This window comes from Papaver somniferum, chromosome 8 (assembly GCF_003573695.1).
Source record: "Papaver somniferum cultivar HN1 chromosome 8, ASM357369v1, whole genome shotgun sequence".
NCBI lineage: Eukaryota > Viridiplantae > Streptophyta > Magnoliopsida > Ranunculales > Papaveraceae > Papaver > Papaver somniferum.
In genome coordinates, this window is record NC_039365.1 from 46,039,785 (window position 1) to 46,067,535 (window position 27,751).

Here is a 27,751-nt window from a genome sequence, read left to right on the forward strand (position 1 = left end):
ATAAACAAGAAAACGAAATAAACTTGATTTTTTCAGACTCTTTATTGGTTTTAAGACCCTTGAATTTGTCATCAACTACTATCCACGAGCTCTTTAGAGAAAATATGCTCAATGAGAAGTTAACGAACATGAGATTTCATGAGAACAAAGTCAGCAGAAACCTTTTTCAACTCAGTCTTCAACATGTCTAGACCTTTTAGCATTTTAACAAGTTCTAGTTTCGCTTCCTCAAATTGTTTAAGAATATCATAAACAACATCAGCAAAGATCATCTATTCCCGTTCAATATCTTGATGATCATATGCAAAATAGCAATTCAAATCAGCGGAATCAACATCTACATCATCGACCAGAGTTCTCTTCTTTCATTTTATTTCAATACCATCGTGATTAAGAGATTTCTCCACGCTTTCAAGAATTCGATACACAAGAGACATGCTTGGGTGCGGAACCTTGGACGAGAATTTCTCAATCACAAGTTAAGGTATATAAAGGAGTTTGTAAAGAATATTCTATGGGATGCACGTCGGTTCGTGATCTGATTTAGATATTAGGGTTTTGTACGGTCAAGACGGAAAGGTACATGTACCTTTTGATGGTGCGGGACCCGTTGTTCCTAACAGGTTTTGAACACAATTTTTTAAGGGTAGAAAACATTTTTTTAGAGAGCACACATCAATTTTCAATACTGCAACTTTTTTTCTCATTTATGACAAATATTCTTCTTTAAATATTAATGCATTCTTAGATCAATAAAATTGAGTTTAGAAAACAAGAGAATTATTATTCATAAAAAGACTTTAATTATAAAAAGTTTTACATTATGAAAAGTTTATAGCTCATACTAAACCACACCCAAAAATTCGTTTGGCAATCTGAAAGGACTTACTCCAATATACTTTCTAGAGAATTAACTAGACAGTCAGACTCAACCTAGAGTAAAGTATATCAAAGAGTTTAACATCTCTAACTTTTAATTCAACCCGCAATCAGAAAATAGAAATCTGCGAGCCCGATTGAATAAGAGGAGTAACTTGAACGGTACCAAAGACCAATGTTCAAGTGTCAATCAATGTAAATCAACAACCCAAGGTTGGATATTCTAATTGATTGATCTTCACGCACAACCTGTGATATTTCAATTATATAACAAAATATAATGCGGAAAAGAAATAACACAGACACCAGAATTTTGTTAACGAGGAAACCGCAAATGCAGAAAAACCTCAGGATCTAGTCTATATTGAACACCACACTGTATTAAGCCGCTACAGACACTAGCCTACTACCAATTAACTTCCGACTGGACTTTAGTTGAACCCTAATCAATCTCATACTGATTCAAAGTACAGTTGCGCTCCTTTCGTCTCTGATCCCAGCAGGATACTACGCACTTGATTCCCTTAGTTGATCTCACCCACAACCAAGAGTTTCTACGACTCAAAGTCGAAGACTTGATAGACAAATCTGTCTCACACAGAAAATTCTATATGATTGAATAAATCTGTCTCCCACAGAAATACCCAAGAGTTTTTGTTCCGTCTTTTGATAAATCAAGGTGAACATGAACCAATTGATAAACCGGACTGATATTCCCGAAAAACAGCCTAGAATTATCAATCACCTCACAATAAACTTAATCGACTAGCGAAACAAGTTATTGTGGAATTACTAACGATGAGACGAAGTGTTTATGATTAATTTTGTATCTTGCCTATCGGAGATATAAAATCTCGAGCCAATTATTTTAATTGAACTCAACACGAGATCAGATCACGAAACTACAAAGATAATAGTTGGGTCTGGCTTCACAGTCCCAATGAAGTCTTCAAGTCGTTAACCTACAGGGTCTCGAGAAGAAACCTAAGGTTAAAGGAGAATCGACTTTAGTTATGCAACTAGTAACACACAGGAGATATGGGTATTAGGTTTACCAGTTGCTAGAGTTCTCCTTTATATATTTTTTAAATCAGGGTTTGCAATCCAAGTTACCTTGGTAATAAAGCATTCAATATTCACCGTTATATGAAAAACCTCATTCAACCAAGCTAATATCTTTCAACCGTTAGATCGAACTTAGCTTGCTACACATAAATGAAATGTACCCTCATTTAGGTTTATGTAACCGTACCTAAACGTGTACACCATATTGGTTCACAAATAGTTAACCGAGGTTAGCCATATGATTACTCTCATATCAACCTTCTTCATCTCAACCATAACTAGTTCAAATGACTCAAATGAAACTAGTTAAAGAGTTTTTCAATTGTTATAGAAAACAAAATTGAAACCAAATCGGTTTGATTCACTTGAATCAATCATGAACATTATAGACACGGTTTGAAAAGATTTCATTCCTTATGATTTAAATGTTTAAGTTCATGAACTGACCGATTTGACAAAGTAACCAGCTTAAGTATGTGTATGGGTATGCGTACTTAAGTAACCGGATTTGAGTTTGTTAAGTTCCCAAACTCAGCAGAAATTTTCGGTTCGAAAACTTCCGCCAGTAACTAGTTTAGGAGTTTGTAATTCCCAAACTCAGCTGATATTTTCGGTTCGAAAACTTCCGCCAGTATGCGTATGGGTACGCATACTTATCTTGTCTTTTTCACCAATTTGGTATACACACATATGCACTAATGTGCGAACACACTATATATGCTTATATCCAAACATGGATACATTCTCAACTCTTTATTTCAATCATCGAAACATTCTTATATAATGACAATAGTCGTTTTCACACACTATTAGCATCAAAGCAATTTTCAAGGTGTTGAAATAATCATTATCGAAATATTCCAAGCCTACATCAAATGATTGTATCACACAAACCATGTAAGATGTTACTCGAAAATTTTCTCATGATATAAGATGAACTTGGTCGAAGCGAAAGCTTACCAACACATATTCGAGAAATATGTAAGCGAGATATACTCAGCTCGAAATCTCAAATGTGTATAGAGAAAACTATATCTTAACACGACTTATGTCTCAATATAGGAGATAGTATAAATAGACTTTCCAAATTATATATAAGTTCAAGTCTCCACATACCTTTTGTCGAAGAAGTTCCACAAGCTCCCCTTAGTAGTTCTTCGTCTTCAAATGATGAACTCTGTGAAATCTAAGCTCAACTACACTATCTATGTCGTAGTCCGAGACATCTATAAATAGGCAAATCAAGACTTATAGTTTTGATCATTAACATTGACAAATATGCTTGAGATATCAACGCATGCGAGTTCGACCGATCAGTGCTCTAACAATCTCCCCCTTTGTCAATTTTAGTGACAAAACTATCAATACATATGGATTACAAAATAGATAGAAATTTTAGCTTCTCATCCAAATGCTTGATCTCCTTGGCATCTTCGTCACTTCCAAGTATTCCATGATCCTAAAGGTTGTAAGTTCAGCATCACAGTTGTTGAAGATCCGTAGCAATAACAATGAGAAAACAAAATGCTCCCAATCATTGTTACACAGTGTCATAGTATTATTACACAGCATCAAATTTCAATTGTATCACAACTTTGACAAAAATACTATAGTGATATGTATCACTTCCCCTTAGTCAATACTTCATGTCAACATGAAAACCACTCTCCCTTGCATAATGATCCGTAAACCATATGTATTTGTAGTATCACACTACACATTAATTCTCTCCCTTTTTGTCAATATAAATTGGCAAAGGTATGAAAACTAGTGGGATCCTCATGAAATTTTCACAGAGATACTTCATGACCAAAAGAGAATACCATATCAATTTATTTAGATGCCATCATAAAGCCGAAGATAAATGCATTCATCAAGGAATTTATAAAGATACAAGATAACCCCTAATATTCCATACCCGCACTCCCCACAAAGATATGGCAATTAAGCACAAGTTCAAAATGAACTCTCCCCCATAAAATGTCATTCCCGAAAGAACAACAAAAGCGACCTTACTTTCACAAGAAAAGAAGGATTTCTTTGGGCAAAATCAAATCACATGAAAATATGAATTTGAATCCAAAGTATTCAATTGAATTATCCATAAAAGAATTCATGATTAATCCAATCGAAATGCACAATTAAATTAATCACAAGAAAACTCATAATTAATTCAATCGAAATTACATAACTAAATTAACTACAACGTGATCAATTCAATTGGTCATGCTCGACATAAGAGAACTTACGGAGCAACAACTAAACTGACCACAAGAGAATGATCAATTCAATTGGTCATTCTCAAACATATGGAACCTTACGGAGCAACACAGTATATACACAAAGATGTGGATCGGAGATCGACCAATACTGCGGAATAGACAAGGATTCATTATATTTTCCATCACTATTTTCACAATGACATATGATAGACTTAATCCTTGTAAACAAAAGTTTTATCCTTTCTTCCATCAAAACAATGACATAAAAGGCTTTAACTTTTGTAATGTCAAAAGTTCATTCTATCTTCTATCAATACATTCATGCCGACATAAAGAGATAACTTTTGAACAAGTATGGGACAGTCACAGGTTCACGGACGTAAACAACATATCCCATAACATTTTGCAATATATAAAATCATGAAGATTAAAATTGCAAAAATCATCTTCCAAAAACTTAGAATTTAAATAAATAAATCTAAAAACATAGAAGATGAAAATTGTTGGACATAGCTATGTGTACTCATAATAATGGCTATTCCAAACCCTAGTTATTCTTCTAAAAACATCAAAAGAAGATTTACTAGACATTGAGACCTCTGAAGAATTCTTTATCATCCCCGAACTCCTTGTCATCAACATCCATGGGAACATAAGGTTCATGGAGAAAGGAGTCAATTCCAACAGACCTTCTAGGCTGATGATGTCGAACCAGGGCCTTCTGAATTTCGAGAGTTCTCATAACAAAAGCCTTTATTTGCTGAATCTCCTTCCTTGCTTCCTTCAACTCTTTCGAGAGACTGTATTCACGGTAGTTTATTTAGATTCATTATCACAACGTGGAGTAGTGTTTTTACTCGACAAACTATCAATATCTAAGGCATTATCTTTAAGATCAACTTCAAGTGAAAGAATTTTCGATTTCACTTTGGCATGTCCATCAAGAAAAATCCTTGTTTTGGAATCATGTTAAGAAATAATACCAATAAGAGTATTGACTCTGTGTTTTTATCTGAATGACCTCGGAAGCCTGAAATTAAATATGTTTGAAAATCTCATAACTTTCTCTAGCTGATTCACATTCTACTTCTGAATCAGACTCATCGGTAAGAATATAGGAACAACACTTGTTAATATCTAACTGTTTTATGGACTCATACAGTTCGTCTCTAAAAGATTTTGAAAAATCATTCTCATCTACAGAATCCATAGAAACAGTTTCTTTTAAACTGGTGCAACGTTTATCAGAAATTTTGTCTTTGTCCATATAGTCAGACTGCTTCAAACACAGACTTATTAGGTCCTAGCGTGTTTGCCTTCTCCGGTACCAATTGAAAACGCGGGGGTACCAAAATGCACTACCACTTTTTTCTTAGGAAATCTATATGACAAACTCAACACAACTCCAAGAGTTACACTCAATCAAGGAATAGTATATAGAGTTATATATATATCTTGTGATTAGAACGTTTACAGAATCAAATTCGTGAACCTAATCACAAAGAGATTACTTGGACGGTACCAAAGACCAATGTCCAAGAATCAATCAAGTCATATCCAACAAACAAGGTCGGATGTCTCTACTATGATTGATCAACACACAATCTATGGTATTTCAATTACAAAGATAAACAATATAATGCAGAAAAATAAATAACACAAACACCATAAATTTTGTTAACGAGGAAACCGCAAATGCAGAAAACTCCGGGACCTAGTCCAGATTGAACACCAAGTTGTATTAAGCCGCTACAGATACTAGCCTACTACCAATTAACTTTGGACTGGAATGTGTTTGAACCCTAAAAGGTAATCCACCGATTAAGGTACAGTCGTGTTCCTTACGCCTCTTGAATCCCAGCAGGACACCGTGCAATTGATCCCTTAGCTGACGTCACATCAACTAAGAGTTGCTTCAACTCAATTGAAGACTTTAAACCAAATACGCCTCCCATAGATTAAGTATATAAATGATTTCCTTTTACAATAAAATAGTTTGATGAAAGGTTTGGAAATTGATAGCAATAAACAAAGTCTAGCTAACCTCAAAATCCGGACTTATGCAACCCAAAGTGCATCCTAGCTTATTATTCAACACAAGTATAAAACTTGTGGAATCAAAAAAGTTTAAGAAGAAGAGAACTTTGATGATTTCTATCTATCTTGATCGATGGAGCAAGTTCAACAAACAATCAAGATCAGGATACTCGATTATCAAGGAAAGATAACTTGACCTGGCTTCACGAATCCCTATGAAGACTTTGTAGTCGTTAAACCCTAAAAAAGGTAGAAAGAGGACGACTCTAGATACAACTAGGACACATCAAAAAGTAGTGTCAGGATTCAAAGATCCCAGTTGCTTGAAATTCCCCTTTTATAGACATTCAAAGCGTAGGTTGCTTTATGTTTAAGCTAAGATAACTTTGGAACCAAGCAAATAAAATCCACCGTTAGATGAATCTTTGAATCTGATTCACATAAACAAGATATACACTATGGTTAGGTGAAACCGTGACCGAACCGTGTACAAGGACTATGTTCAACATGGTTAGCCGAAACTAGCCGGTTTGAACTTAAAAGCTTAATCTTCATTTTCATGAACACATAAGACATTAATCGGAGTCACAAACATGTGATCAAATAAGTCTAATATTTTTAAATAACTAATCAAATGCTAATTATCTCGTAGAAATAATTTAAACACACTTGAAAATATAATCGACATGGTTAGTAGGTGTACAAGGTACAAATACCATTGTCGTTCGTGAGTCTGTTCAGTCACACGTACCGGTTTGTAAACATTTAACCAAACTGAGTTCCGTAGTTAACAGAACTTTTAAAGTTTGTTTATCGGTTTGGAAACCTTAAAACTGTCACCGGTTTCAGAGTTCACATAACTAAATCGGTTTGTTTACCTGTTTGGAAAGACAACCGAGTTCAGGAACACAAAACTGTTTTAGTTTGCGTACTGATTTGGAAACTAATCCCGGTTCCGTAACCACAGTTCAAAAATGGTTTGCATACGAGTATGCATACCGATCCGGTTCACGAGTAAAACTGATTTTCATATGATATACATGTAAATATGTGTACCATGAATCTATAAGTCGATATATATATATATATATGTACTCCGTTACGTGTACAAGTACATGTAATACGGGTTCAGACTTATAACAGTTTTCCCAGTTCGTAAGACTGATCCCACTGTCTTGTATCTGAATCTAAAGTAGTTTTATATTTCTCTCTAAATCGATTCGAAACATTCCTGAATAACATCAATGACACATATCACTGTTCTAGGATATTTCCGAATGATAAACTTGAATCATGATTTTGATTCCGAGCAATAAATTTTCCTTAACTGAAATGCATCAAGTATGAACATATGTTCATTACGCTCAGTCATTATATTTCGAGAAATTTGTTAACTAGATAATTAGTTCTCGACTCGAAATTCTTTTTTATGTATAATAGTATAATTAGTTATGCGACATCGTCTCAAATGATAGAAAGTGAATATAACTTGAGATATAGGTGGTTCAGTCATCACTTACCTTTTATTGATGAAGTTCTCCAAAAGCTTCGGCTGATCTTCACCTTCAAACGGTAGAACGCAATAATGACTGTCGTGATCTACTATTTATCAACTACATTTCTATTCTAGTTCGAGACTTAACTAATTGTATACTAGAAATCAAGATATAATTTTGACAACTAAATTTGACAACAAGCTTGAGATAGCAACACTTGTGAGTTCGACCGAGAAATGCTCTAACAAGACCTTTCTTAATGGAATTATGATGTTTTTGGAAATATTCACAAAAATATAAATTCCTTGAATAATAGGATTGAGAGCCTTAGAAACGGAAATATATCTGCCAATATAGATAAAGTAATAAATCTTCAAGAAGAACTAGGAAAATGGTATGATATTAGAAATGATTATCATCATCAAATTTCAAGGGATAAATTATTCAAAGAATATGACCAAAATATAAAATATTTCCATGCAGTATTATCCAGTAGGAATATAATCAACATTATTCATTCTCTCAGAGATCCCTCGGGTTTATGGATTTCTGAAAGAGAAAAAATCAATAGCCTTATAGTAATCCATTTTTAGATTGCCTCTTCGCAAAACAACAACTTTGATGAAGACTTATCAAATACAAACGAACCTTGTACACCTGAGCCTGAAAACTTCTCTCGATCTGATATATCATCGAAAGAATAGATTTGGAACACAGTTTCCAAAATGAACCAGTGGGGAGCTCCCAGCGTAGATGGATTTCAATCAGGATTTTTTAAGGCTAACTGGGATATTTTGGGACCGGACATAATTCATGCAGTTCAGGATTTTCTTAAATCGGGAACCTTAAATCCATTTCAACTACTCTTTCATAACCCTAATTCCACAAATAGCCACCCCACAAATCCCAGCGGATTTCCGACCCATCAGCTTAAGTAATACAATTTACAAGATCATATCCAAGATATTAGCAAATATACCAAAGCCAATCTTGAATAAGATAATCTCCCCTAATCAATCTGTTTTTCTTCTGGGGAGACAATTCACGAATAACATTATCATAGACCATGATCTAATTCACTCGATGAAAACCTCAAAATCCAAATAATTTCATTTTGCTTTAAAACTAGATCTATCAAAAGCCTTTGATAGAGTCGAGCAGAACTTCATTAAAGCGGCTCTGTTGGTGTTAGGTTTTGGTAATTCTTGGGAAATCTTATCATTCAATGCATCTCGCCAACATCTTTCTCAATCCTTCTAAATGGTTTTTGAAAAAGTGGGGGTCTAACAACCACACCCAATGTTTCGTTTTGGAAATCTGTATGGACTAACTCTCATTCTTTAAAAAAGTATATCAAAGAGTTATATCTCAATTTCTCAATTCAATCTGCAGTCAAATAATAGGAACTTGTGAGCCCGATTGAATAAGAGAAATAACTTGGACTGTATCAAAAACCAATATCCAAGTGTCAATCAATTCAATCAACAACCCAAATACCGGATTCAAGAACTAATTGAAATTAACGCACAACCTGTGATATTTCTATTACGTGACAAAATATAATGCGGAAAAGAAATAACACAGACACCGGAAATTTTGTTAACGAGGAAACCGCAAATGCAGAAAAACTGCGGGACTTAGTCCAGCTTTGAACACCACACTGTATTAAGCCGCTACAGACACTAGCCTACTACCAATGAACTTCGAAATGGAATGTAGTTGAGCCTTACCCAACCTCACACTGATCAAGGTACAGTTTCGCTCCTCACGTATCTGAACCCCAGCAGGATTCTACGCACTTGATTCCCTTGGCTGATCTAACCCACAACTAAGAGTTGATACAACCCAAAGTTGAAGACTTGATAAACCAATCTGTCTCATACAGAAAAGTCTATTGATATAGATAAATCTGTCTCCCACAGAAATACTTATGAGTTTTGTTCGTCTTACGATAAATCAAGGTGCACAAGAACCAATTGATAAACCGAACTTATATTCCCGAAGAACAACCAAGTATTATCAATCACCTCACAATAATCTTAATCGTATGGAAACGAAACAAGATATTGTGGAATCACAAACGATGAGACGTAGATGTTTGTGACTTCTTTTAATCTTACCTATCGGAGATAAATATCAAGCAAATCTTAGAAAAGATAGTACTCAATCACGATAGTATAGGCAAGATCAGAACACGCAACTGCAGGGAAAATAGTTGGGTCTGGCTTGACAATCCCAGTGAAGTCTTCAAGTCGTTAACCTACAGGGTTTTGGAATAAACTTAAGGTTAAAGGAGGATCGACTCTAGTCGCAACTAGTATCACACAGGAAGTGTGGAGATTAGGTTTCCCAGTTGCTAGAGTTCTCCGTTATATAATCTTCAAATCAGTGTTTGATCGCTTTGGAACAAAGCCATCAATATTCGTCGTTAGATGAAACCTGATCTAACAGCCAAGCTAAGTTTGCTTGAAACCAAAGAAATATCTCTCCACCGTTAGATGGTCTTATCTTGTTATACACAAATGAAATGTACCTTCATTTAGATATGGATAACCGTACCTAAACGTGTACACTAGGTTGGCTCAACAATAGTTAACTGAAGTTAGCCATATGAGTACTTTCATATCAACCTTATTCATCTTAATCACAACTAGTTCAAATGACTCAAATGAAACTTGTTATAGAGTTGTTCAATTTCTATATTCTCATAGAAGTATACAAGAACACAATTGAAACAAAATCGTTTTGATTCACTCGAATAAATTCATGAACATTATAGCCACGGTTAGGAAAAGATTGCATTCCTTATTATATAAATGTATTGGTTCATGACACAACCGATTCTATAACTTAACTCACTCAAGTACGCAAACGGGTACCCATACTTAAGTAGCCGGACTTGGACTGTGTCCGACAGTACGCGAACGGGTACGCATACTATCACACATCCAAAACATCAGTTGAATTCAGTACGCGTACGGGTACGCATACATTAGTTCCCGGACTTCAACTGAGTTCGCGAGTACTGTAAGGGTACGCATATCAAGGCTCCCGGACTTTACCTGACCTCGCCAGTATGCATATGGGTATGCATACTATACTAGTCTTGGATCAACATATATGCAAGTACGCATACTATGTCTATAATCCAATTATGGTTAAGTGTTCTAAACTCTATTTCAATCATTGAAACATTCTTATAGGATGACAATAGTTGTTTTCACAAACTATTAGCATCAAAGCTATTTTCAAGTGAATGACATAATCAATACGAAACATTCTGAGACTACATCAAATGAGATGTTACAAGGCAATTTTCATATGATCATCTTTTGAATTTTCGTCAAGAGCATAAGATGAACTTGGTTAAATAGAAAGCTTACCAACACATATTTCAAGAAATATGTAAGCGAGTTAAACTCAGCTCGAAATATCAAATCTGTGTAATCGAATACTATATAGCTATGCGACTTTTGTCTCAATATAGGAGATAGAGTAAAATAAACTTTCCGAGTGATAGATGAGTTTTAGTCTCCACATACCTTTTGTTTATGAAGTTCCACAAGCTCTCCTTAGTAGTTCTTCGTCTTCAATTGATGAACACCGTGAAGTCTAAAGCTCAACTACACAATATATCCTAGTCCGAGACATAGCTATAAGTAGACTAGAAATCAAGACTTATAGTTTTGATCACTAAACTTGATAAACAAGCTTGAGATAGCAATGCTTGCGAGTTTGACCGAGCAGTGTTTTAACAGTCCTCCGGGTCCAAAATTCTCCACTTCAAGAGGCTTAAGACATGGTAATACGCTTTCTCCATAAATTTTTCTAGTATACATGGAGATCATATCTAGGCTCCTAGAAAAAACAATAAAAGATAAAAAAAAATGGGGATTAAAATTCTCCGAATATATCCTATCTCTTTTTCCCGAACGACTATTTTTTATTCACGAAAGCTGACTTAGGGTAAGCAAATAATCTACTTGATATCCTATCTAGATTTGGAGAGATTACGGGGAAAATGGTCAATCTTCAGAAATCGGGAATCTATTTCAGCCCTAGAATTCACCCGAAACATGGGAAAATCATTGCAAGAATCTTAAAAGTCCCTTCGATTACAAAAAAATGATAAATACCTTGGAACCCCATTGTTCTTTGATAAGAATAAGAAAGAAAATTTTGAACCACTTCTCCAAAAATCTTTTGCTACCTTTTAACGTTGGAAATCAAAACTGCTTTCTCAAGCATGCAAAACAGTTATAATAAAATTTATTATCCAAGGCTTTCCAATGTACCATATATAAGTATAGTCTAACCTCGATAAATGAATAACCCCGTCAAATGAATTATTTTCTCTACTCTCGACTTGGGAAAAGAGGCTAAATGGATAACTTTGTTAAATGCATTAATGAATAAACAAATTTGAGTCCTTAAAGGCCTACGAAAACATAAACGAATAGTTACTAAATTTCGTACAAAAAATATACATATTATACCAAATTTCGTTCTTTCAACAATGTTTATATAAGAAGTCATTTCTTCTCAAAAATGCATACAAAATTGATAAGTTTTTCCTTCCATCTAAACCAAAGTGCATCACTTCATTAATTTTTGTAATGATGCACAACTTCTAGAATATTTTGCTATGTGTTGTAAAAAGTAACTTTTTTACGGCGATTATTGCATGGAAAGCCTTATTTGATATGAGACTTCTATCACATGGTTCAGGATCATTCTCATCATTTATTATGCACTCAATAATTGTTTCACAGGTAGGTGACTCCATAACTGCATCATTCTCGTTAGGATCGATAGTTCAAATGATATTTGATGTCTATCACAATTCTATAGAGTAAACTAAATTTGACATTAGTTAATAAGATTAATAAATTATTTATTTATTTATCGATTAATAAATAACCTCGCCAAATGAAATTTTTTCTCTGGTCCCGAGGTTATTCATTTATCGAGGTTAGACTGGATTAACTCTTCATAAAGAAACTTTAGATCAACTGGACATAATGTTCTGCTGGAAAAAAATAAGCCCAAAAGTAAAGGAGGATACATAAAAGCATGTGCCAGCATTTGCAAGCATGTATCTCAAGGAGTTCTAGGAATAAAATCCCCACCTATTTAACACAGTTATACTTACAAAATTGGCTAGTTGGGTAGTTACAGATTAGGATCAATTTTAGGTGCAACTTCAGCTAAATACTTCCCATATTTTCATCCACTAGAACTCTCTAACTTATTTAAATTATCCTGGATCTATACAAGCATATGAAAGGGGTTAAACCTTATTAAAGATTATTTTTTTTTGGCAAGTCAAAAATGGAGTTTACACAAAAATTTGGGAAGAAAATGAGTCTTGATTCAGATATAATTCCAAAGCCCACGAATATTCAAGAGTCGGCTCCACAAACGATTAATGAGTTGATATCTTCTGAAGATAGTTGGGACCAGGAAAAACTAGACGATTACTTTACTCCAGAGATTAAAGAAAAAATCCTAGCCATATCCTCGGAGAGTCAAGAGAAAGACAAAATTAGATGGCAACATCATTCTTCAGGAAACTTCTCAACGAAAAATAAATATAATTTTCTTATAAGTCAGGATCAAGAAAACGATAACTCAAGTTCCCTTGGGAAAAGATATGAAAGATTCAAATAATACCAAGAATTAAAATATTCATCTGGAAATTAGCTCAGAAAGCTCTTGCAACTTATTCAAGACTCGTGGCACATAATTCAAATATAAATACAGAATGTATGATGTGTAACTCACATGAGCAAGAAACTGAACAACACCTAATTTGATTTTTCCATTCTCAAGAGCTATTTGGTTTTTTTCTCTCTAGAAGCCGCGAATACAATAATTAGCACAGATTCCATAAAAAATTGGGTTAGAGAGTGGATCACGGAACCAGACTTCAAGCAAATATCGTATAAAATTGCAAGCATCTCTTGGTTCATTTGGAAACATAGATGTTCGATAGTGTTTGACAAAATCAATCCAACTCCAAATAACCTTGTAGAGTAAATCAAGAAATTCATGCAATATGGGAAAAGGTCCAAAAGACAATTATGTTTCAGGGAAGAAATAATCCCAAGCCGAAATGGTCAGACTTAAATTCGAATTGGATAATATTTGTTGATGGTGCCTTTAAGAAATAAGACTCTTCCATGGACTATGCTCATATTCTTTAATCTGTGGATAATGAGACTTTCATGCACATTTCAAAGGGAAGAGAGTAGGTAAAGCCAGCATTTCATGAAGAATCAAAATATTTATTAAAGGTTTCCACATGGTTAAGCGAAAACATATTGTCGAGCGTATCCATTGTAACGAACTGCAAAACACTGACAGATACTAACAGGACAAGTAAAGATTTCTCCTTGGAGTGCAGAAAATACCATACAGGAAACCCTCTCAATTCGGGAAAAACTTCCAAAAGCCCAGATTTAGTTTATAAATAGAAAGCATAACTCAGTTGCGGATTATATGACTAAAGAAGATCAGATAAAAAATATTCAGCATATGTCACCCTAGCTCCAGCAAAGAGTTTTAAAATCAAATGTTATTTCCAATACCTTCGATAAAATTGAACTTGTAAATATATTATACTATATTTTTTTATTAGAGAAATTCCTATGGGAATGAACAAACCCATTCTTTTGTTGATCCAGATGGATGGCTAAACTAGGTTTTCCACTATGGTAAAGCATTGGGCGTTGGACCAATAGACGCGCGATCTAGGTTAGAACGCTGGCGTCGGAAGGACAAACGCTGGCGTTGGAAGAACCAACGCAGCGTCTCAAGATAAAACGCTGGCGTTTTTGCTACAAATGCCAACTGGTAGTTTTTTAAAATTCGAAATTCACTTTTTACCTCTACAAATTACCACCATCTTCAAACAATTCACTCACACCAAAATTCACTTGAATTTTCTCTTCTAAAATGGCTGAAAAGGCGATCACACTTTTTTGCGATGCAAAAATTGAAGCTGTTGTTTCTAAGATATGTGGGAGTTTTAAAAAGATTGAAAATTGTAAAAGGGAAGTGCAAGTTTTAGAAGTTGCTCCAAGAAAATGTTCCGCTAAAAGGCAAAGAAGAGCTCCAGTTTTGAAAGTTAACAACAAAATATTCAAAAACAAAGGTGAAACTGTCAAAGAGCGCGTTGAATGGAAAATACGTCAAATGAAGAACAGGAGTCCAAAACTTGTACTTTATTTTAAAGTTTTTATTATTGTCTAAGTTTATATTTTGTAAAAGAATTGGCAGTAATATCAATGAATGAAATTGTTTATATTTTAAAATAGTTTTCCACTTAAGATTATGTGAAATTTATTACAATTTAAACTTGCAAATAACATCAAACTACATTTTAATAAACCACAACAAAAACATCAAACTACATCAAATTCAACGACATTCTCTCTGTAAAGTTCATAGCATTCAAAATGCCTAAACTCTCTCCCGCTTTCTTCGGTAAACTTGGTCTGAGCGATGTTTTTCTGTAAAACAAATAAATAACAAGTTCAGATATTTTTATGATGCAGTTTAGTCCATGAGGACAAAGGTAAGATACTCACCAGTTCTTCGTTGGATAATCCAGAATTGCTACGATGAACCATCCACAATACTTCCGTATAATGTTTGACTTCATTAGTGATGAATGCAATTCTTAGTTCTAGGCTCTTAATGTTTCTTATGGATTCATTCCGCGATGCTACAAAATGTCCCAATACTTTTTCCAATAAATTGTCATTGTTCATTGGTCTCACCATACGATGTAACCAACATCGAACAAGAGAAACATCTTCTTCCATTGTAATTCCGGCAGCGGTATTTGAGTGCAGTAACGATGTGCTTGAGATGGACCATCTTTTAGAATTCTGAAACACGCTTCGTAACGAAAAGGTTTACCGTGAGCTTCCTCCCAATTATCAAGAGTTGTTTGGATCACTTCATCTTCAGTTACACCACTGAACTTTTCTCGATCAATTTCCATTACCAGGACAACAAATGGCTGGACAGCAAGCCTAATAGATTGAAAACGAGCACGCAATCGACGAGCATCTCGGTTTCCTAGGTTTCCCATAAGTGAGACGAACATTGAAAAAATGTTCTCCCAAAAATAACCGTCATGAGAAATAACAACACCATTGATTACCCTATGAAATAAATATGCTTTGCATAGAGTTATATCCTCTTCTTGAGTAAACCTGGGACCACGATTTCTAACAGACATTTCTGCAAAGGGGGGGAGATTTAGCAAAAAAGAAAAAGAAGAAGATGTGATTTTGGAGATGGGGGAATGAAATTTTTAGGTCGAGAAAGAAAAGTGAGCCGTTTAAAATGTAGCCATTGGCGTTTGTAGTAAAACCGCCCGCGACTTTCCTTTGAGCGCCCATTTGAATTACCAACGCCTATTTTCTATTATAAATACATCACTAGGTTTTATTCTAAACCAAACCAACCGATTTCTTTCTCATCATCCACCATGTTTTATAAAGGCAAAGCGAAGCAAATGTTATGTGTAGAAGAAAAAGAGGTTTGTCCATTATGTTTTATGGATAACCACAGTCTTATGAAATGTCCTTGGATGTATTCAAAGTGTCTGTGGGAAGGTTGTTCACGCATCAGAATGGTGATTGAATCACAACCGGAAAAGCTCAGGTATTTGCAATGTCAAGATCCCAATTGTCCAGAGGAACCACGTATGCTAGATGATGCTATGAAGATTAAAAAAGAAGAAGAAAAAGAAAAGATTGCAACACTCTGCAAAAACTTCAAACTTAAAGCCAAGTTGAAGAATGAATTATTACACTGCAAGCATTGTGGATATGGAGATCACAAATACAAACATTGTCCACAGAGAATCAGTTCATGCTCAAAGCCGGTTGCAGGACTTTTATGCATTTGCGGACTTCTTCTGAAGAACACACCTATGGAAGGAATTTCTGGGAATGTCCCAGGTGTTTTTTGGTGGAGTGGGATGATTGAAGTTGTAGGACAAATCGATTCACTATGGTATTATGTTATTTAATTTGTTATTTATTTTGTGTTATTATGATTATCTAAAACCATCAATATCAAGTAATTTAAATTTTTCCTCGATTAAACATTACACTATCAATTTCATAAATAAAAACATACTGCATTGAACAACCACATCATACATGAGAATAAAAGAAAAACATTAGATTAAAACAACTACTACATAGGCGTCAATTCTCGTCGGGTGGTGGAATTCCTAGGGCGATGTAGGGATTTTATTTGTTGAGCACCCTAAGAATGTTGAAACAAGCATGGAAGTCGAAAGGACGACCTCGGTGAGATGCTGACCATAACGCTAGAGTTCTGGGTTCCACTTCATGTTCGGCTTCACCGTTGAGCTTATTTTTGTGATTCTCCATTAGTTGAGAGATGAACTCCGATACATTACAACTAATTACACTAAAACGATGCTCCAATCCGTGACAATCACGCCTATGAATGTTCGTCGTTTCAGCAGCGAACATTTCAAAAACTTTCTGCCAGAACGTCGATTGTGATACATTCCTACCGGTAGCAACATCAGCGGCAATATCTTGTGTTTGAAAAACGTAGGCTCTGCAAATAGCTAAATCCTCTTGTTGAGTGAATTTAACAAAACGAACTCTGGGAGGCATTTTTGTAGATGATTTGAGAGTGAAGAATGTGTGAATTTAGAGTTGCAATGAGGAGTATTTATGAATTTCAAAAAATGTAGTCGTTGGATCACAAGATTTTCCAGCCGTTCAGATTGAGTCGTTGGTGACATTGGGTCAGACGCTGGCGTCTCTAATACGGAGGCGGGAGCCTTAAGTAATAACGCGCGTTGGAAGTTCGAAGGCTGGCGTTATTTCTTCTGACGCCAGCGTTGGAAGAAATCACGCCCGTCATTACCACAGATGCGCGCTGGTTGTTCCATCTCGATGTTCAAATCAACAGATTTGTTGATTTGAACATCCATTTTTCATGTTTATTCATTCCATAGTGGGAGAAAAATGAACAAACTCTGAGTTTGTTCGTTCCATAGGAATGCTCTTATGTTTCTACAAAAAAAAAAAAAAAATCTCCATAAACGTTCTTCATTCAGCCTCGGTTGGTGAGCATCCTAAGACTACAATACTGTTGGGAAGATACACGCACATAAACGTAAGTCGTAAACAACACTGACAAGTAAAAATTTGGCCCATTTAAAATCAGTTGGCATTGGAAAGATACATACACATGTTATCCAAAATGAAAATTGTTGTCGTGAAAAATCTCAGTGTGACATTTTACTTTGTCTGTCCCTGGTTTGGACACAAGTGTCAAAATAGTTGAGCACACATTTTTCAAGGAGTCCACCAATATAAGAGCATGTTGATGTCCTTGAGATGAAACGGGATAATAGATTTGTCCCCAAAACCAAACTTTCTAGGGTTAGCTGCCCTAATTGTTCCCTTTATAAAGAACGTCATCCTCATTCTTGAGACACATATTTCCAGCTCCAGAAACATCCACCGTTGTTTTGGTTTTGCAAATCAAAAATGGACAAAGAGAACGAGAAGATCAACAACCATCAAGAAGTAAAATGTACTGAAAACCTTAATAACCATCTTTCTGTTACTGATAATTCTATGGAAATGAAACCTCAAGTATCATCTGATAGTAGTGCTATTAGTAAGTTGATGAACTCTCTGATACTAGTAAAGTTATAGTTTGTGCTAATAGATATGGAAAAACCCCAGCTAGTGATAATTCCATTATGCGTAATGTACTAAGCAGACTTAGATCAAAGCATCTTATAAGGTTCAAGGCCGTATGTACACAGTGGAAATCCATGATTGAAACAGATTCCCACCTCATCGATTTACAATATCGACGCCATAAGGTTGGTAACAAACCAATCTTGTATATCATATCACCCCTACCACCAAAACCTGATGAACCCGAAAGAGTAGGAGGAACTATTGATTTCACAGGTAATCGTCCAATTGAGGGTCAGAGATTGGAATTGGATCGCTCCAACTTTGTTATACCTAAGCAGACTGTGGGTGGATTGGTATGCGTTACTGCGGGTAAAGAAACATTTCTCATTTATAATCCTAGCACTGGAGAAAGAACACCTTGGATCGAGACTCCGAATGTTAATGAGAATTCTGGTGGGGAAAGAAGGCGAGATGTTCATTGCATTGCATTTGGATATAGTCCAAAAACCAAGGAACACAAAGTCCTGTGCATATCAACTATAAAGAAAGATGGAGTAGTAAGAGCCTAAATGTCTACTTCCCAAGCAGGCCTGGATCCACTGAGGAAGATAGAGTCTTCTGCCTTCAAAAACATGAAGATGGTGAAGAAAATCCATTGTTTGATCATCCTGATGGTTTTGAAGAAGTTGGAGCTGATGAAGAACAAGTATGTGAAATCTTCACTGTAGGTGAAAATACATGGAGAAGGGTAGACGCAGTTCCACCTTACAGTTTACTAAGTAAGGTTTCTTATCTGGGCGATCTTGACCACTACAACGAAGAAAGCAAATCTGTTTATGTGAAGGGTAAGATATACTGGCGGTTCAGGTTCACTCGCAAAGGTGAAGTGTCAATGGTGTTTGACGTTCGAACTGAGAAGTTTCTAGTTATTCCCATCCCTGGATATGTCACTGAGACCCCCTGGAAATATCCACAAACTGTTGAGTTATTGGAGGTTCATGGTCATATAGCTGTATTGAACTTTACGCCAGGTTGCCCCTTTTCGATGTGGATACTTGATCAAGATGATGGTAGCAATAAGTGGTCATATGAGAAGCTAAGAATTCCTTGTAACTGGAATGGACTTCGAAATCTTTCTATTGAAACTGTTCCAGGACCTTCAGTTACAACATGTATCATCCTGAAACTACAGACATCGGAAGATATTTATTTTTACGATGTTGACAGAAGTGGGATATTTAATATCTAAACATTCGATGGGATGCATGGACATGAGGGACTCGATTATCAGCCCGGTGAGTTGAGAGAGATTCTCGCTCTAGTCGACAGCCTCACACCTGTGTGTACAAAACCCTGCAGCATGTTTTGAAGGAGATACTGGTTCAACGTTGAAGTATAGGTAATTCATATGTTTGCAGTGGGTAGTAGAAGGTATTAAGTCACAGATGTGCTGGGGTTCATTTAGAGTCCAAGTATCAATTTTCATTAGGGAATCAGAAGTATTATTTTGGGTTACTGATGATATCACATTCCTTCAAGGTATCAAGACTATTACTTTCAGTTATGGGGTTTTATTTTGATGCTATCTCTGTTAATTATGCTCTGGAGTTTAGAGATTATGTTCTGTGATGGTTTTCAGTTTGCTATTTTGATCAAGTGTAGCTTTTGTTCACCTCTCACTAGTTCGGGTGTTCCTTTCAAGCCAAATTATGGATTTAGTTGTTAGTTTCTTGGTCATGTTTCTGCTTGTTGCTAGCTTAAAGTTCCTGGAGTCCTGTACTCTCTATCTTTATTTTAGCATGAAAAAATTGTCAGAACTCGATATATCATTTCATTTGACTAGATTATGTGAAATCTCTAATGGAATGCATGTCTCTGATATTGTTCAAGAATCAAGTTATAATCTTTTTAATTATGATAGGTTTTGCATTCACTGGTTATATGCACTCATAAGGATTTATGAGGCACTAGCTAGTTGCACCATTTGTTGCTGGCCTTATTTTCCACTTGTCCTGAAAATGCGCAGGGCCTGATGGCAAATGTCACCAGTTCATTTCCTGTCAGCCAATATTGAACTCCTCCATATAATCCTTGAGTTCTACCCCCTCTGATATGATACAAGAGGGGACTAAACCCTCTAGTTACACTTGTGATAACTAAACTGGCAGTACAATTCTTTTCAGAAGATGTCACTGGATTAATCTTGTTTCTAGATCACTGCATAGATTTTTTTTTATCAAATGATAGGATAGGACATCTAAAATTACTGTAATGGAAGAAATTCTTTAGGATCACATTCATAAAGCGAAATTAAAAACATGATCACTATTTATCTTCAGCCTATTTAAAGCTTATTTTCTTCTGGGTGCAGCAACAAATTGCCTTTTCCTTTTGATAGCATTTTTTCCAACTAGCTACTCCTGTATCCTACTAGCTACTCCTGAATCCTGATGATGAGGTTGAGAATGTTAATGCACTTGAGGGAAGATTTTATTTTCTCCTCTTTTTGGTCTCAGATAGGAATTATCCTTACTTGTTAAAATAACAGAGGAAATAAGTTTACACCTCAAACAACTACTGTACGTACCAGAATTTGTAAATACTATTGGATATCTAATTGGGTTTCCCAAATCAGGCATTACATTTCTATCAGACTGAAAATGCTGTTAGAACATAAACAATTGAAGAAAAAATTCCAAGAGAACTCTCACTATACTACTCTCCTAAATAACTAACCAGCAGCACACAATCTAATCCCATGCTGCAACAGAGAACAAGCAATCTCAAAACAAACTCCATTTATTTCCACTTCAGGGCTTTGCAGCAATCTTTCGATTTCCGCTTGGATCTTCCTCTGGTTACAAAATTGTTCAATGACACCGTAAAAAAGCTAGTGGGAGTAATGCATTCAAGCTGTAACTTTTTTCCTCACAATCCTCTTTCTCCTAGTGTTGGGAGGTGGAGGAGCTTCCCCATCGGTGTTGCGTTGCTTCTTACCAAAAAGATCAAGACCAGAAACAACAGGATTCTTTGATATGAACCAGTTTGAAGAAGACGCGGGAGCTGCTTCAGTTGGCCTGTTGTATGCCTTCAACAAATTGTCTGATTCAACCAGTGGGTCAGCCTGCATTCCAAGCCAAGCAAGCCTTGATGTCTCTCCAACTTGAACATTTAGAACCCTGCAGCCAGAAGGACCAAAACACATCAACTCTAACCACACCGTTTTTAGTTGGTATGGACAGTGAGAACATTGCTTTATTCCCTTGCAGTATGTAACGAAACCAATAGAATGATTTAAGATTATAAAACATCAGCGACAGCCATGCAGGATAGAAACCCTAGGTAAGCGGGTCTTCAACTCATTTCCTAATAAAAGCCATATCTCCAACTATTGAAGCTAAATTCTACATCAAGCGAGGCAAAATAAAATTTCCATAAAACGACAATTAGCGCATGGTTGACAGAAGATATGATTCCCAACAGATTCATCAAACCCATAATCCTAGAAAGAAAAGCACACACAAAAAAAAGGTCAAAAGAGCATGCACAATCAGAAAAAGATTCTGTCCAGTCTGAAGCATCTCACACGTAAAATATGTAGAATTCGAACTAAAAAAGAATAGAATCGTCGCAAGGTCATAGATTCCAAAGCTTCAAAGTAACTCATAGCAAAGGAATGTCAACATGTATTTAAAAGCTACCAACTATTGTCTAGCAGTAATGAAATCAAAAGGCTAAGAGAGAAAAGAAGCAGACTGTACCTCATCGCCGTGCTAAGACATAGAGCCACTCCAAGAACGTCAAAATGATTCATAACAGTTTTATCTAGTCCACATAATAGCTGATATCTCAGGTTTGCATAGATTCCCAAGAACGCCCCATAACTAAGTGCATTATTACTCACGGTCGGCATTGTCACAGATAACCTGACACACAATGCAACGATTATAAAGAGAGCAACTCCCACTATTTGAAGAAATATGAAAATAAAGAAGCTTGGGAAAAGCAAGTAGTTCACAGTCGAATAAATATAGAGTTGTTTACCTCCCCTCCTTCTTACTGGCAGAGAGTTTTGATAGAGCACCTTGTGCTGCACCAGCAGTAATTCCAACCATACACAACTCCGCAGCCTTGTAGAAAAAAGACTGAAATCTTTGCTGCAAATCAAATTCTCTCTGTGGATAGCTCCTTTCGAAAACATTGTTAGGAAGCTTCTGTATGGTGTTTTGCAAGTCGTAACGGAATGTACTCCCATATGAACGACAAGGAGCAAGTGACCACACAACAATGGCATTGCAAGCTGTCGTTGTTAACACATTAATAAGTGCAAGATCCCATTCTTGTTTTAACCTAGGAACACATAAAAAAAGGGAACACTCTTAGGAGGAGTAACAAGGAAATTCTGATATACAGCAAATTATTCATAGTTCTCCTTGTCAAATTAGTATAGGTACTTTCTTAGACCCTGTAAAAAAAGAAGTTGGAGATAGATAAATATACCTTTCCTTTCGAGTCTTTACTTCCCACCAAACGGAGCAACCAATAGCAGCAGCTTGCTCTAGTAGAAACCTGTATAAGAATGCTGGATCGGCAATCATCCTGCACTAGGAAGATCATGATTCAGTAAGAGATGATTAAACAAATATTTTAGAACTTAAACAAACCACACTAAGACATACGGAGAAAATAGAGAGTTTCAGAACCCTTTCATTTGCTACCAAGTCACTGGAAACGAGACTAAAAGCTTGGTTTAAGGTGAGACTTCACGACCCACCCTGCCCTTTAGAGCTTTCAGATGATTGCACTCCATTAGCTTTTTGATGTCTAGTTAAAAGATGTCCGTTTTACATGTTGATAGTTTGTTGAAGCCTTGCGGGTTTGGATCACCACAAAATTTCAGACCTACTTTTTGTTACTACACTATAATCCATAAAAACCTTTTCCCAGACAAACGAATCAATAATCAAGTTGTTTTAAGGGTAAAATAGTGAAGGATGCTTACAGGCCTCTCCAAAGCTCCACATTACCTCCTACCAAATATTTATAGAGGACATATGAGGTCAAGGAATAAACCTCACTCTTAACAGATAGTTAGCGAAATTGGTTTTAGGGGGTTTGGCCTGCGATCCTATGGATATCCGCGAATAAGCTGTCAGCCTCTAAGTGGAGGTTCAGGCAATGAGAATATGGGAAAAATAACATAAACTAGCTCTACAACTTTTAGGTTTTAATAGGATTGGGCTTTGGAGATGAATAATCAATGATGATCTAATAGGTGTCCAAATTTTCTAAATAAGCTGCAAAGAACCTTGAAGCATTACCACCCCTTGTAAGATAAGGATAGACCATAACAATTTAGGGGATGCTTTGTGAGCCATTGCACTAAGCTATTATCTAGGTTAGCATTTGTAGTGGTGACAAATGGCAAAATCAGCCGAAATAGATGACCACACTGATGTCTAAAAAATCAGTAACTACATTTTCAGGAATAGTTTTCATGTTCTTCAAGTTAACCAACTAACAGTTACCAATTATAAATTCAAAATGTTCTGGTTATGGAAGAAAGCAACCATATGTTACAGTTGCCAACTGGGACTTTAACAATCAACTAACCAAAGACGGACATCATTAGAGAGTAAAAGATGCTAAGTGGCCACTCCCTGCACAAGTTGGACCCAGTGGGTGTGATCACGTTACAAGGCTAGCTCTAGCATGGATCAACTAAGGACTATCTCGAATCCAAACTTGACCAGATAGTGACAACAAGAAGATAAGAATGGTTAACTACTAAACAACAGTTTCACCAACACGAAAATCTGAGATTTCTTGTAGAGAAGACGATGACAGATCTCCTCAATTACGAGAAACAATTAAACTATAGAGATCAACTATTACATGATAAACCAACAAAAGATTGAATCTCTCTCTTTCTAATTTACCGACGATCTTAAGCTAGTTCTGAAAGTAAACAATGGTAATAGTAAGATTCTGACTTGTGCAACTTTAGACAGTTTAGTTCACAGGTTAGGACTCCTATTTCCTCACTTTGCAACTTCCTGTCCTTTTAAATAACTAAAGCATGTAAAATCCTGAGGTTTTTAATTTCAAATTTCCAACCCAAATATACATGGCTAGTCATGGTGTGCCTAGGGCTTTGCAATGACAGGTCTAGGCCAGCCAATGACAGATCACGGCCTTGAAATAACCAGTTATTGAATGCGAAAGAATTGCTAATGTCCGGTCATAACCTGCCATGTATTTTTACCTTAAAATTAGAACCACTAATCAACAAGTTCATGCGAGCGAACATGTTGATATAACCTACCAAAACCCTCGAATTGTTGGATGAGACTTGTAAGTTAGATAATCCATATGAGCTAAATCCATTAAACTTGTAATGCACCTAGTTAAGTACCTGCCAATGAAAGCCCTAGACATTCCTTCAGGAAGTGTTCGAGAAACAACTCTGATCGTGGTTGGCCTAGCATGTGTAGCGAGATACTTTACGATTTGCGCTGAACTCAACCAACCCTAAAGAATAAAAAATATCAATATCAGATTTCCTCATCAACCAAAAATGGTAGTAAAGAGTAAGAGAGGAAAGAAAAAACACCATTTCATAACCCTGTCGAATCCCCGCAGGCAAATCCATCACTGTTTTGTGCCACTCATTTAAGACAGAATCTAAAAACTTGCGCCCGAAAAGCTAGGAAGATATGTAAAAAAGAACGGCAGCTGATTAGCACTCAATGATGTATTGGTTTAGATATTAACTGCGAGGTCTAATAGATAATATCAACCAGGGATCAAAAATATGCATGATTATAAGGGTTTGGCAAACCTCTGATAAAACAATTCGCCTCCTAAATAGTCCACCGTCATCTCCATCATCTCCTTCATCGAAATCATCAAAGTAGTCGTCATCATCACCACCATCATCACCACCATCACCACCACCATTATTAATTCTCTTCCCAATATCTCCACCACCTCCTCCAGTAGCAACCTGTTGTTTAAAGAAACATTATTAATTGATAAAAACAGTTGTAACGAATTAAAAGATGAATATGTCCACTTAAGATGGCAGGTACTAATGTATATACAAGGACAAGGAAAGATCCTCATTCCCAGGAGTTTCTCCTTCAAACAATGAGCTAAACTCACTTCACACGCATGACAACAGAACTTGTTTAGAATAATTAATTATATCAAGAAGACTCTTAGATAGGTTTCGCAAACAGATTTTTCTTGGACAAATTATTAATAATGAAACAAAGGACTGGAGAAACATATCTTTTGAACACTTAGCCAGGGAAAACTAGTTTACTCATGTAGAGATAGCGCTACTTTATTAAGTTCATAATACGTATAACACGGAGATGGTATTAGGCAATTCTAAAGTACCATGTACTCAATATTTCACCTGCAGCTGAAGAATAGAATGAACTTAATTATCGCCGACTAACAAATCCCCATAGGTATAGGCTTAGGGAAAGCAGAAACAATGGCTTCAGTTATAAATATCCAACAGAGGTTAAAGTTTCTCATTCACTAATATATCATTTCAACATCCATGAATGTGATCATATGGACTCGTCAGCCTTACCAAGATATGGGGCCAAGTAGCCTTGATTTTACTCGTGAATCCCAGCATTGGGAAACACAACACATTACTCCTTCCGCACCTAGTACTGAATCATTAAGGCGTGTCCATAACGACGATAACTTACTTACTGGTTACAAACATAACTTCATCTGGAGCTACATACATCTATGCTCCAGAAAGTTAACAAGATCTAAAACTAAGAATGCTTAAAAATGATTCGAGCCAGACCTACAAGATATTTCTGGAAAAATGTGCATCAAATGAGCTGGGTAGTAAACTTGAAGTACATTGTAGAGTACGCATGAGAATGATACCGACAACAAAACATCTTTCAAAGAATACTAACTGCACAAAACTAGGCAGAACCTCTATAAGATACCTTAATTTGCTTCGAGGTGAAGCAATAACAGAGACATAATATTTAAACAGACTTAGATTGGTTCGTTTGTAACAGCCATATTGATGCCTACACTTCCTATACTTCTGTTAGAATAAGTTTGTCAAAAAAGGAATTTCCAATCACTGCCAAGAGAATCAACAATTACGAACACTAAAATAGGACCCAACAGTGTTAAACAATCTGATACTTTGCCATGGCCCCGACATCAATTATCCATTTGCCCAAGGTATATCTACATGGATTGTATACTTAGCATACATTCCTTGAACTAATTTCACCAAAAACCCATTAGTAATCCTTCAAAGTCATCATATTCCGAGATGAACTTCCTAACTTTAACACTACCAATTTACTAATTAAACATATATGCAAGAACAAGAAAAACCCTAAGTTATCAGTATTTATACAATTAAAAAAAAAACAAGAAAGAAAACCCAAAGCTAAAAATTGAAGTGAAACCCTAACTCACCTCAGGACTAGTCTTTGTTTCAGGTTTGGTCATATCAAGTTTACTTTTCTCCAACGTGACAGCACCGAAAGCACCATAATTTGATCCTTTCATAGTAGTACAACTCATAGACGGCGTAGAAGAAGATGTAGAAGCAGCAGCAGCACCAAAACAACGTTCTAAACTAGCAATTGCTTCTGACCCTTCATCAACCACAGCATTAGCATAAACCCCTTTCCTCAATTTTCTACTAACACGAAGAGGAGTAAATATTAATCTACTTGGGTTTAAAATTGGGGATGATGATGATGAAAGAGGGTTTTGATGATGATTTGATGCTGATAGATTGACCCTCTTTGGAATTCGACGTGAATTTAACGCTGTGGTAATTTGTGAGGATGGAATTAAAGATTGAGCCATCATCACTTGTCCTGAGGGTTTTTGTTGAAGATAATCAAGAATCCAATGATGAAGAGGAGGAACAGATAGATTGGGTTTAGTTGATGGCTGCTGATGATGCTACTGAGATGGTGTTAGCAGCAGCTTTTTTGGGGACTCTACTCTATATTAGAGAGAGAAGAGAAATGGGATGGATTGATTTCCACACCATTTATGAGACAGAAGTCGGCAAAGTTTTTCTTATTTTTTCGTGAGAAGTAGCCAAGATTACAGAAGGGAACAACCAATAACCACATCCACAGCCAGTCCTGCTATAGGGAGTTACAAAATATCACACGGGGGAAAAAGTCACAAGGATTACTAGTATTTTTATTTTTGAAGGCTGGAATTTATTCATTAAGAAACGGAATTTATATATTTGGAATATAGTAATGGGTCTTATCTCCCAAGAGCCTAAGAGGTAAAGACCGTAGTCGGG

General features: G+C 36.0%; 1 protein-coding gene across 1 annotated transcript; it reads right to left on the minus strand.

Moving 5' to 3' along the window:
- Window positions 1–20,970: 20,970 nt before the first annotated feature.
- Window positions 20,971–27,532, minus strand: LOC113306887 (protein RETICULATA-RELATED 1, chloroplastic-like). Its single transcript, XM_026555809.1, has 8 exons — window positions 26,896–27,532; window positions 25,262–25,426; window positions 25,034–25,126; window positions 24,836–24,951; window positions 22,921–23,019; window positions 22,465–22,770; window positions 22,182–22,346; window positions 20,971–21,599 (listed from the first exon to the last, which is right to left on the minus strand). Exons 1-8 carry the CDS (start codon window positions 27,295–27,297, stop codon window positions 21,329–21,331), a joined length of 1,617 nt encoding a protein of 538 aa, XP_026411594.1. The 5' UTR covers window positions 27,298–27,532; the 3' UTR covers window positions 20,971–21,328.
- Between the last annotated feature and the right edge of the window lie 219 nt (window positions 27,533–27,751).

Excerpts from the sequence above, each read along its gene's own strand:
- LOC113306887 (XM_026555809.1), bottom strand. The coding sequence starts at position 27,297 with ATGATGGCTCAATCTTTAATTCCATCCTCACAAATTACCACAGCGTTA. Across the intron at positions 22,347-22,464 it reads GCCAGTAAGAAGGAGGGGAG|GTTATCTGTGACAATGCCGA; the intron begins GTAAACAACTCT and ends ATTGTGTGTCAG. Across the intron at positions 21,600-22,181 it reads TGTCTTAGCACGGCGATGAG|GGTTCTAAATGTTCAAGTTG; the intron begins GTACAGTCTGCT and ends TTCTGGCTGCAG.